The 12,116-nt window shown below is 46.6% G+C and overlaps 1 protein-coding gene across 1 annotated transcript; it reads right to left on the reverse strand.

The window, feature by feature from the left end:
- Positions 1-1,297: 1,297 nt before the first annotated feature.
- Positions 1,298-5,884, reverse strand: LOC140132341 (ly6/PLAUR domain-containing protein 2-like). The gene is made up of 3 exons (XM_072150993.1): positions 5,741-5,884; positions 2,768-2,887; positions 1,298-1,782 (listed from the first exon to the last, which is right to left on the reverse strand). The coding sequence occupies exons 1-3, from the start codon at positions 5,790-5,792 to the stop codon at positions 1,535-1,537; spliced, it is 420 nt and encodes a 139-aa protein (XP_072007094.1). The 5' UTR covers positions 5,793-5,884; the 3' UTR covers positions 1,298-1,534.
- Positions 5,885-12,116: the final 6,232 nt, after the last annotated feature.

Consider the following 12,116-nt stretch of genomic DNA (forward strand, 5'->3'; position numbering starts at 1 on the left):
TGACTATTGGCTCATGGGGGCAGTGTGACTATTGGTTACTGAGGGCTATGTGACTATTGGCTCATGGGGCAGTGTGACTATTGGTTACTGAGGGCTATGTGACTATTGGCTCATGGGGCAGTGTGACTATTGGTTACTGAGGGCTATGTGACTATTGGCTCATGGGGGTTGTGTGACTATTAGTTATTGAGGGCTATGTGACTATTGGCTCATGGGGGCTATGTGACTATTGGTTACTGAGGGCTATGTGACTATTGGCTCATGGGGCAGTGTGACTATTGGTTACTGAGGGCTATGTGACTATTGGCTCATGGGGGTTGTGTGACTATTAGTTATTGAGGGCTATGTGACTATTGGCTCCTGGGGGCAGTGTGACTATTGGTTACTGAGGGCTCTGTGACTATTGGCTCATGGGGGCAGTGTGACTATTGGTTACTGAGGGCTCTGTGACTATTGGCTCATGGGGGCAGTGTGACTATTGGTTACTGAGGGCTCTGTGACTATTGGCTCATGGGGGCAGTGTGACTATTGGTTACTGAGGGCTCTGTGACTATTGGCTCATGGGGGCTATGTGACTATTAGTTACTGAGGGCTATGTGACTATTGGCTCATGGGGGCAGTGTGACTATTGGTTACTGAGGGCTATGTGACTATTGGCTCATGGGGGCAGTGTGACTATTAGTTTCTGGGGGTTCCATGACTGTTGGCTACTGTGATCCAACACTTAGATAGGACGGCACTCCGCTTCAGTTGTGGTGCACGAGGACAGGCGAGGAATCCGCCAAGTAACGTAGACAAAGGTATCCCAGCACTCACGGTAAATTCCAAATTCCTATGCAATCAGTTTATTAGCACAATTCTTTAAACAGCAGAACGCGTTTCGGCTTACAAAGCCTTTATCAACTACTAGTTGATAAAGGCTTTGTAAGCCGAAACGCGTTCTGCTGTTTAAAGAATTGTGCTAATAAACTGATTGCATAGGAATTTGGAATTTACCGTGAGTGCTGGGATACCTTTGTCTATGTTGGCTACTGTGGGCAGTGTGACTATTGGCCACTTTTACTATTGGCCGGTGGGGGCTACATGACTTTGACTACTGGGGCTACTCTGTGACTATTGGGGCACCATGACTGCCAGAAAGCTTCGGTATCCCCATATTTTGCAGTTTGACATTAACCCTCCCTGTGCTTTGCATTAGTTTTTACAGCTTGATTTCTGACAAAAAAATGGAATTTAGTCAATTATTCTTTTTAATTCATTGAATCAGTTCACATTTTGATAAACGCCCCCCCCCCCCGCCTCCTATGGATGAGAAATCTTTCAGTAAAGTGATTTTGTAAAATAACGCGTGAACCTTGCAAATTCCATAATAAAACCTGTTTTCATACATTCCTGACGTGATTCCTCCTTGTGTCGGTAATAAATATTCCGGTGTTGTGTATATACAATGTGTCTTCCCCTGTACACTCAGTGTATGCAGCAGCTCGTAGTCCTGTATATAGTGATCCCAGTGTCCGGGCCTCTCGTCCTCCGTTCATGGCCGTGTCACTATAAGTGGTAGTGATACTCCCAGTAGTAACATCCTGATGGCCGCGCGGGTTCCCGCCGCTGTGTTGCTGCTGTTGTTATTTGTCGCTGTTGCGTTGATTCCTCGGTTATTGCAGAGTTCAACGTTGCAGCAGAAGACGATTTGTGAATTTCCGAGCTCATCGTTACTGCTGGGGCTGCACTTGGAGTTGGAGCAGCCGCGGATCACCACCTCTTTCCCATCGAATGGAAAACCTGAAAAATGTCACGTACAACATTAGGATGCTTGGGTCAGGGGTCAGGAGATGTAGGGTCAGGGTATTACCATAGACCACTGTTTATAGTACAGATGACATGGATGATATATGGATTTATGCCTTACTGATTATTGGCGGCACACAGAACGGGGAAATCAGTTGCAATGGGATTTTACCCACAACATTCTACATTAAGCTGGGAAAAGAGTAATATTATATATATTCCCCAATAATAGTAGACAGAATTATACATAAAATATCAAAATTTACAAGCAAATGAAAATCATAAAGGAGGTAAAACTATGGTAAATGAATGCCGGCATCTTATGGGGTGAATGACGTACCCATGGCGGTGCCTTCTGTTAGGTGTTACAGATGGAATAAAAAGGGAAACTTTTGTATCTCATTTTATGAGCAACAATAAAGTTTCCCCAAGTGGATATAATGATAAAATATCCCAATGTGTCATGTTTACAGGCAGACGAAGGGGGAGAATTAGGATGATCCAGTAATGGGGATGTTCTGCTCTATTACTATGTATAATAGAAACATTGTAACGTAGACTGTAGCCTGGCAGCCGGCAGCTGTATCCCACGGGTAAGTGTCTGCTAAAGGTCTTTAAGTGGTGAAAGGATAACATTTTGTTTCCTCTTTAACCAAACTACTTCAACAGGGTCATTTTTTGGGGAAAAAATACTATTTGTTAGGTAATTTTTTATCCAATTTTCAAAAACTTGACCTTGTTTGCTCACATTTGCATATTTACAAAGGTAAGTGGAGTTACCTGCTTACTGTAAATATCATTATCTTATTTAGGTACCATACTCAGGGAAGGTCCTGATAGGTCCCGCTATGGTCCCCAATCATCCTCCAGCAGGATGTATTATATATTGGGTTAGAGGAGTTTGTGACATGATGATGATGATGATGATGATGATGATGATGATGATGATGATGATGGTGCGTTGGCCGGGGTCACTCACCTACATTGGAGCTCAGCACAGTCGTCTTGCACAGGCTGTCGGCGGCCGTGCAGTTCTTAGTGTCGGTACACTCTGAGCTCAGTGTTTCATCCGGACAGTAGTAACACATTAGTGATCTGCCTTAAAAATATAAAATTGTCCAAAAAGTTAAAAAAAAGCAAAAAAAAAAAAAAGACATGTTACCTTGGTCACTCCCAGAGCTGCAGTCACACTTATCATCCTATATCTTAGCTTTATATAATGGAGCGGTGTCACTGTGTCCTGACCTCATCACATCTAGAGATACAGCAGTTACATCATGTCTCATACTCTAATCACAGCCAGAGCTGCAGTCACACTTATCATCCTATATCTCAGCTTTATATAATGGAGCAGTGTCACTGTGACCTGACCTCATCACATCTAGAGATACAGCAGTTACATCATGTCTCATACTCTAATCACACCCAGAGCTGCAGTCACACTTATCATCCTATATCTCAGCTTTATATAATGGAGCGGTGTCACTGTGTCCTGACCTCATCACATCTAGAGATACAGCAGTTACATCATGTCTCATACTCTAATCACACCCAGAGCTGCAGTCACACTTATCATCCTATATCTCAGCTTTATATAATGGAGCGGTGTCACTGTGTCCTGACCTCATCACATCTAGAGATACAGCAGTTACATCATGTCTCATACTCTAATCACACCCAGAGCTGCAGTCACACTTATCATCCTCAGCTTTATATACTGGAGCGGTGTCACTGTGTCCTGACCTCATCACATCTAGAGATACAGCAGTTACATCATGTCTCATACTCTAATCACACCCAGAGCTGCAGTCACACTTATCATCCTATATCTCAGCTTTATATAATGGAGCGGTGTCACTGTGTCCTGACCTCATCACATCTAGAGATACAGCAGTTACATCATGTCTCATACTCTAATCACACCCAGAGCTGCAGTCACACTTATCATCCTATATCTCAGCTTTATATACTGGAGCGGTGTCACTGTGTCCTGACCTCATCACATCTAGAGATACAGCAGTTACATCATGTCTCATACTCTAATCACTCCCAGAGCTGCAGTCACACTTATCATCCTATATCTCAGCTTTATATACTGGAGCGGTGTCACTGTGTCCTGACCTCATCACATCTAGAGATACAGCGGTTACATCATGTCTCATACTCTAATCACACCCAGAGCTGCAGTCACACTTATCATCCTATATCTCAGCTTTATATAATGGAGCGGTGTCACTGTGTCCTGACCTCATCACATCTAGAGATACAGCAGTTACATCATGTCTCATACTCTAATCACACCCAGAGCTGCAGTCACACTTATCATCCTATATCTCAGCTTTATATAATGGAGCGGTGTCACTGTGTCCTGACCTCATCACATCTAGAGATACAGCAGTTACATCATGTCTCATACTCTAATCACTCCCAGAGCTGCAGTCACACTTATCATCCTATATCTCAGCTTTATATAATGGAGCGGTGTCACTGTGTCCTGACCTCATCACATCTAGAGATACAGCAGTTACATCATGTCTCATACTCTAATCACACCCAGAGCTGCAGTCACACTTATCATCCTATATCTCAGCTTTATATAATGGAGCAGTGTCACTGTGTCCTGACCTCATCACATCTAGAGATACAGCAGTTACATCATGTCTCATACTCTAATCACTCCCAGAGCTGCAGTCACACTTATCATCCTATATCTCAGCTTTATATAATGGAGCGGTGTCACTGTGTCCTGACCTCATCACATCTAGAGATACAGCAGTTACATCATGTCTCATACTCTAATCACTCCCAGAGCTGCAGTCACACTTATCATCCTATATCTCAGCTTTATATAATGGAGCGGTGTCACTGTGTCCTGACCTCATCACATCTAGAGATACAGCAGTTACATCATGTCTCATACTCTAATCACTCCCAGAGCTGCATCCGAAGTTCAGTTTTTATCGGATCTAATCCTATAATCACATTCAGTTATGTCAGTCACACCCAAATCTGCAGTTATATATTGGAGGCAGTCACAGGCTAGAATGTAAAAAATTGTAAGAAAAAACATTCCCATTGATAGTAGAAAACAATGATGAGGGTGGAATACCAATAACCAAAAAAATGAACTCATGAATGCCTGTGCTGTATAAACCTCTGGTGGATATTAGTGTGAATACAGGGAAATATTTGTTTAAAACAATTTAAAACATTCCTCTTATCCTGGACAAAAAGTACCTGTTGGGCGCACTGCGGCGCTACCTTCATTGTTGAAAGGATGGTGGGAAAGAGGTGAAGACCAGAAAGGACATGACCAACATGGTGGGGGACAATCACATTATGGTGGAGTCTGAAGATCCAACCATAGGACTGGCTATTCTGGAGAAGCTGACTACAAGATCAGACATTCTAGAGAAGCTGACCACAAGACTGGCCATCCTCAAGAAGCTGACCACTGGACTGGCTATTCTGGCCATTCATTCTGGAGAAGCTGACCACAGGACTGGTTATTCTGGAGAAGCTGACCACAAGAGCAGACATTCTGGAGAAGCTGACTACAAGACTGGCCATCCTCAAGAAGCTGACCATTGTACTGGTTTTTCTAGAGGAACTGACCACTGGACTGACTATTCTGGAGAAGCTGACCACAAGATCAGACATTCTGGAGAAGCTGACCACTGGACTGGCTATTCTGGAGAAGCCAATCACAGAACGGGCCATTCTGGAGAAGCTGACCACAAGATCAGACATTCTGGAGAAGCTGACCACTGGACTGGCTATTCTGGAGAAGCCAATCACAGAACGGGCCATTCTGGAGAAGCTGACCACAAGACCAGAGATTCTGGAGAACCTGCTATCAGGACTGGCTATTCTGGAGACGTAGACCAAGAGAGTGGCCATCCTAGAGAATCCTAGCCATCACCACATAATAATAACCATACAATCATCTTACCACTCTGGATGAATGCGGCCAGGGCGACCAGAAAGATCCCAAGAAGTTTCATGTCCAAATCCAAATGGTGACCCGAATACTGGGCTCCTCTGGAACCTTGTGAGAAGCTGTCGTCCTGTGGTGCTGGAGGTGTCACCTCCACTATATATAGATAATGTAGGGAGCCGGCTCCTCCTCACCTCATCAGGGATGACGGAGTTAATTAAGTTATTTACGCTTTCATGGGGCCGACCAAAAATCGGCTTCTTTAAAGGTCGGATGAGCAGCTGAGAAACCATCACGCCCTCCTGGCACAGAACGTGTGTAAGAGCCGCCCCGGGGCCCGCACTCAGGTCACACCACTGTCACGTCATTCACGAAGGTTTTGCTTTTAAATGAATTGTTTGTATATTATATGTAACCATTAGGTAAAGGGAAGAGAAATGTAACAGCCCAGGGAATAGAAGAATTTTATATTTATGTTTTTAAAAACAAATCTGGATCTGAAAAGTTCACAAATTTTCCAACTTTTTAGGAGATGTGGAACCGTATATTCATAAAAAACATAAGGTCAGACATGGGGAACCTCTAGTGTCTGGAGGTCAGTACAAATTTCTTTGGTTTTTAAGTTAAATTTGAGTGGGTGCCACCTTCCCCATTGGTCAAAGGAGGTCCCTCCCCCTTTCCCCTCTGGGAATAATCGTTTGTATATTTTGACACCTGACATGTTCATATTTTTACTTTATTTTTATACCAGTTTTAGGGTAAAGGGGGAGTTTAATTATTTTTTAATTTTTAAAATTTCTTTTTACATTGTTTTTTTAACTGTGTTTCAGGTCCCCTAGTGTTTTTTAACCCGAGGGGGTCTGACTGCTCCTACCATGTATATTATCCAGCTGTACTGCAGTATATGGGGATGTTAGTGCTGATCTGTTACCATCTGTCAGAGGCTGAGTGACATCTGACTGTCATAGCAACTAATCCCACCCCCAATGACCTCACAGGAAGCGCCAATCGTGTCCAACATGGTGGCACCAGCACTGCAAGGCTGTAGTGCTAACCACGGAGCCACCGTGTTGCAAGCCTGTAGTGCTAACCACTGAGCCACCGTGTTGCAAGCCTGTAGTGCTAACCACTGAGCCACCGTGCTGCAAGGCTGTAGTGCTAAGCACTGAGCTACGTGCTACAAGGCTGTAGCTCTAACCACTGAGCCACCGTGTTGCAAGCCTGTAGTGCTAATCACTGAGCCACCGTGCTGCAAGGCTGTAGTGCTAAGCACTGAGCTACGTGCTACAAGGCTGTAGCTCTAACCACTGAGCCACCGTGTTGCAAGCCTGTAGTGCTAACCACTGAGCCACCGTGCTGCAAGGCTGTAGTGCTAAGCACTGAGCTACGTGCTACAAGGCTGTAGCTCTAACCACTGAGCCACCGTGTTGCAAGCCTGTAGTGCTAACCACTGAGCCACCGTGCTGCAAGGCTGTAGTGCTAAGCACTGAGCTACGTGCTACAAGGCTGTAGCTCTAACCACTGAGCCATCGTGCTCCGTTGCTGTGCTGCTAACCACTGAGCCACCGTGCCCTGAGAAGGTGGATTACTAGAGTTTCCTTTACCAGCTGCTGCACATATAAAGATGTCATGTAAGTGAAGCAGTGCGCACCATTACCCTGGGGTGAACGTCACCCGGTGCAGCGTTGGCCCAGATTCAGCAGGAGGCGCATTTACATATCACTCCTAAAAATTCCATTTGACACAAAAGGTAAGAAGAAACGTCGTGTAGACAAGGAACGTGACACATAAATGGGGCCCCGCCCAGATGACATCGCGCTCTAATAACTTCATTAGATGAAGCAACGATCTGCAGGACGCCCCTCCCTCCCTCGGAGAAGACTCTGCAGACTATTACTGTATCTCAAATGACATTAATATTACGGTGAAGAAGATTTAATAAAATGGTTCAAGTAAATGAGACAAGAACAAATGGAATCCAGAAAACATAGAAAACTAGAAGAGGTCCTGAAATCCCAGGGTCTTGTGTCATGTGATGAGTTAGCGCCGGGCTGGGGTGCAGTGAGATACGAGGGGGTGACCCCAGGCTGAGCCGCTCTCCTTCCATGGGAGGCAGTGCAGAATCTACATATTAGTGTCTGGTTTATCTTTATACAATTGATAATAACCTTTATTGCAATCAATCCGCGTCATGCAGACAGTGTCACAGCGCAGCGACCATGTTCCAGCAAACACAATACATCACTTACTGATCCCGACTTCTTCCCATCCACATCTTCATTCAGACCCTGCACGTTCATCCTCCATTTTTCAGCCTCCTCTCCAGCCCTGGACGTGGCACGTGGTCATGTTACACATCGTCCTCTTATCTCATTAGTGTAACTGTGATCAGTGCTGCAGATTCTTCTCGTGTAGCTGTTCTCATTGTTACTGTTTTTCTCCTAAAAATCTGTTTCTAATATCTTGTTTGTATCTAGTGAATCCTTTGGCTTTCACCGCAGCTTGGATCCCTCTGGTCTTCCTGTGGATTCAGGTATAACAATGTCTCATCCAGAATCTGCTCCGGGGTCACAATGTTGGTTTATATCCCGGGGACTCCCTTTGGGATGAATCCAGTTGTATCTTCAGCTCTTCCCACAAGTGTCGGATTGGGTCGAGATCTGGGGACGGTGGGGACAATCCAGTTTCTCTACTTCATCCATTTCTTCTCCAATCCCAACATTTGCCTTGGGTCATAGTCACACTGGAGAACAAAGTCGCTCTTTACGTACACATAGTACTGGAGTAACTCATCCTGTAGGATCCTCCCCCAGAGCTCAGCACTGAGATCACCATCGATGGTCAAGGATCCAAAGCCTTTCATTGTGAAACATCCCCATATCATCAGCTTCCTCCACCAGACAAGACACAACCTTTATCCATCCATACCTGCCCTTCTCACATTATTCTCCAGACTCATGCTCACCTATCAGAGTCCAGTCGATTGACTTTCAACTCGTTGCCCCGTTTTCTGTTTTGCAGTTTTTGGATTATATTGTAACCTGGGTCTGACGCTCCTTACGCTGATATGGAAGTTGCGGTTTCATTGATGACTTGTGTACGCGTCCCGGTGCTTGTATGGACATGTGTCATCTCATGAAGCTCCTGAGCTCCTGCACTGCCAGGACTCATGGAGCTTGTGATGAGCGACTTGTCGACTCTGCTGTCTCATCTGGATGTCCATCTCTTGGTTTTGGGATGGACTTTATTCCTTATTCCTCCAGCTGTCATGACGTCACGTGACGCAGTTTGGTAATTTCTAGAAACCTTTATGGATGAGCTGGAAAATTGCAGATTCTCTTCTCTTGGGAAATCTTCTGGATGTTGCTCCTGGATTCCAACCAGTGACCTCTCCCCTGGAGAATCTACCTGATAACACCCTGAGCTATGGGAGTGTGAGACAGGGCGTCATTTGTATTGTAGATAGACACATTTCCTCCAGCGCTCATGCGTAAGAACTTTGATTTTGAAGACGTCTTTTTCAAGCTGTATATTGCCACTATTTTAAGATTGATATACATTACGAAGCCAACACAGTCTGGGGGTTCTACCACTTCCCCCAACCAACCCCTTCAGAGCATTTTACTAGTCAGTGTCTCCCAGTGTATCCTGCTTGTTCAGTGTCTGGGGACTGTAATTAGAGGTATAAAATCCTGAAACTGGCCATAACTCCACCTAAGGGCTCGGCGCATCCTTGTTGAAGATTTAGTTTTTTGTAGGATTGGGGAGGTAGCTCTGTTGTATAAAGCAACATTATAGATTTTATATTGATTAGATTAATTTAAACAAAAAAATTATGAACCTTTCCCTGCAAATGTCATTATCACCCCCACACTAAGAGTCATGAGCCATGGGGGACAACCCACAGCCATTGACCACCCCTCCAAAAATAACCTGATGCAATGAAACCTTAATGTACTACATTGCGCCTATACCTAGCCCCGCCCACATGACTCTAATGGTGGTGCAGCGTAGACGCATGTTACATAGATGTATAAGAATAGCATCACCCTGATATTCTCCGGTCACACCTCAGCCACTTCTAGGAAACATTTTGGAGGCTGTGCCTGTAATTTATCAGGAGCTGAGAGATTCTCTCCCTCTGTATATTCCTGGCATCATGAAAACACGGAGCATAAAACGTAATTATACCCTGGACGTGACCTGATGCTTGAACCCGTTACTACAGCAGGGAGGTTGTTACTTTGTTACATTGTTTCTCCATCAGTGTAGTGGTTTCGGGGGTTTGTGTTTTGCAGGGGGAATTGTGTTCTCTAATGTCCATTTTTGGGGTACAAATAACTTGCATACTGAGGTTGGGGTAACGTCTGCACAAGGCACGAGGCTGCACCGACAGATCCGAAAAGAAGCAAAAAAATCCTGCACAGTGGATGGAATAGGATGAAATAGTGCACACCCGGCTTGGAGGGTGACGGAAAAACCTACAGGGAAGTCATAGGCAAATTTGTGGAATGGAGCGAAGGTAACAACCTCCTACTAAAGGTAGAAAAAAATGGCCGTAGAGGAAACAAAAAGCTCTTAATCAGAGAGATCCGCACAATGGCTTACACAGACATGAAATCAAACAATTGCAGAACTTGGGGGTCATTTACTAAGGGCCTGATTCGTGTTTTTACGTCGGGTTACCCGAATATTTCCGGTTTGCAGCAATTTTCCCTGAATTGCACACGATCGGATTGTGGTGCGTCGGCGCCAGCTTTCAAGTGACAGAAATCGGAGGGCCTGTTTGGATAGGACAGTGTGGGCAACGTGGACAGTGTTTCAGGAACGCACCGTTCCCTTCATCGGGTTCATGTTACAGCGTCTTACAGTAGGTGATCGGCCGGGTCTTTAAGTCGTGAATACAACTACGTTTAACAAAGAAATGTCTTCGAATCGTAAGTTAGTTCCGATGTTACACCGACCTCGGTGAAGAATATATCTGGAGCGTTGTGTGGAGCAAACAGCCCTCCACTGCCTCTAACCACTGTTGTACCTTAGTCCCTTCTTCAGCAAGGTCCGCAACGAGGGACCAGTGTGGGGGATTAATGTCTGGTGTGGGGGCTGAGTGACCTGTGCGGGGGGATAGATGTCTGGTGTGGGGGCTGAGTGACCTGTGCGGGGGGATAGATGTCTGGTGTGGGTGCTGAGTGACCTGTGTGGGGGATAGATGTCTGGTGTGGTGGCTGAGTGACCTGTGCAGGGGAATAGATGTCTGGTGTGGGGGCTGAGTGACCTGTGCAGGGGGATAGATGTCTGGTGTGGGGGCTGAGTGATCTGTGCGGGGGGATAGATGTCTGGTGTGGGGGCTGAGTGACCTGTGCGGGGGGATAGATGTCTGGTGTGGGGGCTGAGTGACCTGTGCGGGGGGACAGATGTCTGGTGTGGGGGCTGAGTGACCTGTGCGGGGGGATAGATGTCTGGTGTGGTGGCTGAGTGACCTGTGCGGGGGGATACATGTCAGGTTTGGGGGCTGAGTGACATGTGCGGGGGGATAGATGTCTGGTGTGGGGGCTGAGTGACCTGTTTGGTGGATAGATGTCAGGTGTGGGGGCTGGGTGACCTGTGTGGGGGGATAGATGTCTGGTGTGGGGGCTGAGTGACCTGTGTAGGGGAATAGATGTCTGGTGTGGGGGCTGAGTGACCTGTGCGGGGGGAATAGATGTCTGGTTTGGGGGCTGAGTGACCTGTGCGGGGGGATAGATGTCTGGTGTGGGGCTGAGTGACCTGTGCGGGGGGATAGATGTCTGGTGTGGGGGCTGGGTGATCTGTGCGGGGGGATAGATGTCTGGTGTGGGGCTGAGTGACCTGTGCGAGGGGATAGATGTCTGGTGTGGGGGCTGAGTGACCTGTGCGGGGGGATAGATGTCTGGTGTGGGGGCTGGGTGACCTGTTTGGTGGATAAATGTCTGATGTGGGGGCTGAGTGACCTGTGCGGGGGGATAAATGTCTGGTGTGGGGGCTGAGTGACCTGTGCGGGGGGATAGATGTCTGGTGTGGGGGCTGAGTGACCTGTGCGGGGGGAATAGATGTCTGGTGTGGGGGCTGGGTGATCTGTGCGGGGGAATAGATGTCTGGTTTGGGGGCTGGGTGACTTGTGCGGGGGGATAGATGTCTGGTGTGGGGGCTGAGTGACCTGTGCGGGGGGATAGATGTCTGGTGTGGGGGCTGGGTGACCTGTTTGGTGGATAAATGTCTGATGTGGGGGCTGGGTGACCTGTTTGGTGGATAAATGTCTGGTGTGGGGGTTGAGTGACCTGTGCGGGGGGATAGATGTCTGGTGTGGGGGCTGAGTGACCTGTGCGGGGGGAATAGATGTCTGGTGTGGGGGCTGAGTGACCTGTGCGGGGGG

This window comes from Engystomops pustulosus, chromosome 5, assembly GCF_040894005.1.
Source record: "Engystomops pustulosus chromosome 5, aEngPut4.maternal, whole genome shotgun sequence".
Lineage (NCBI taxonomy): Eukaryota > Metazoa > Chordata > Amphibia > Anura > Leptodactylidae > Engystomops > Engystomops pustulosus.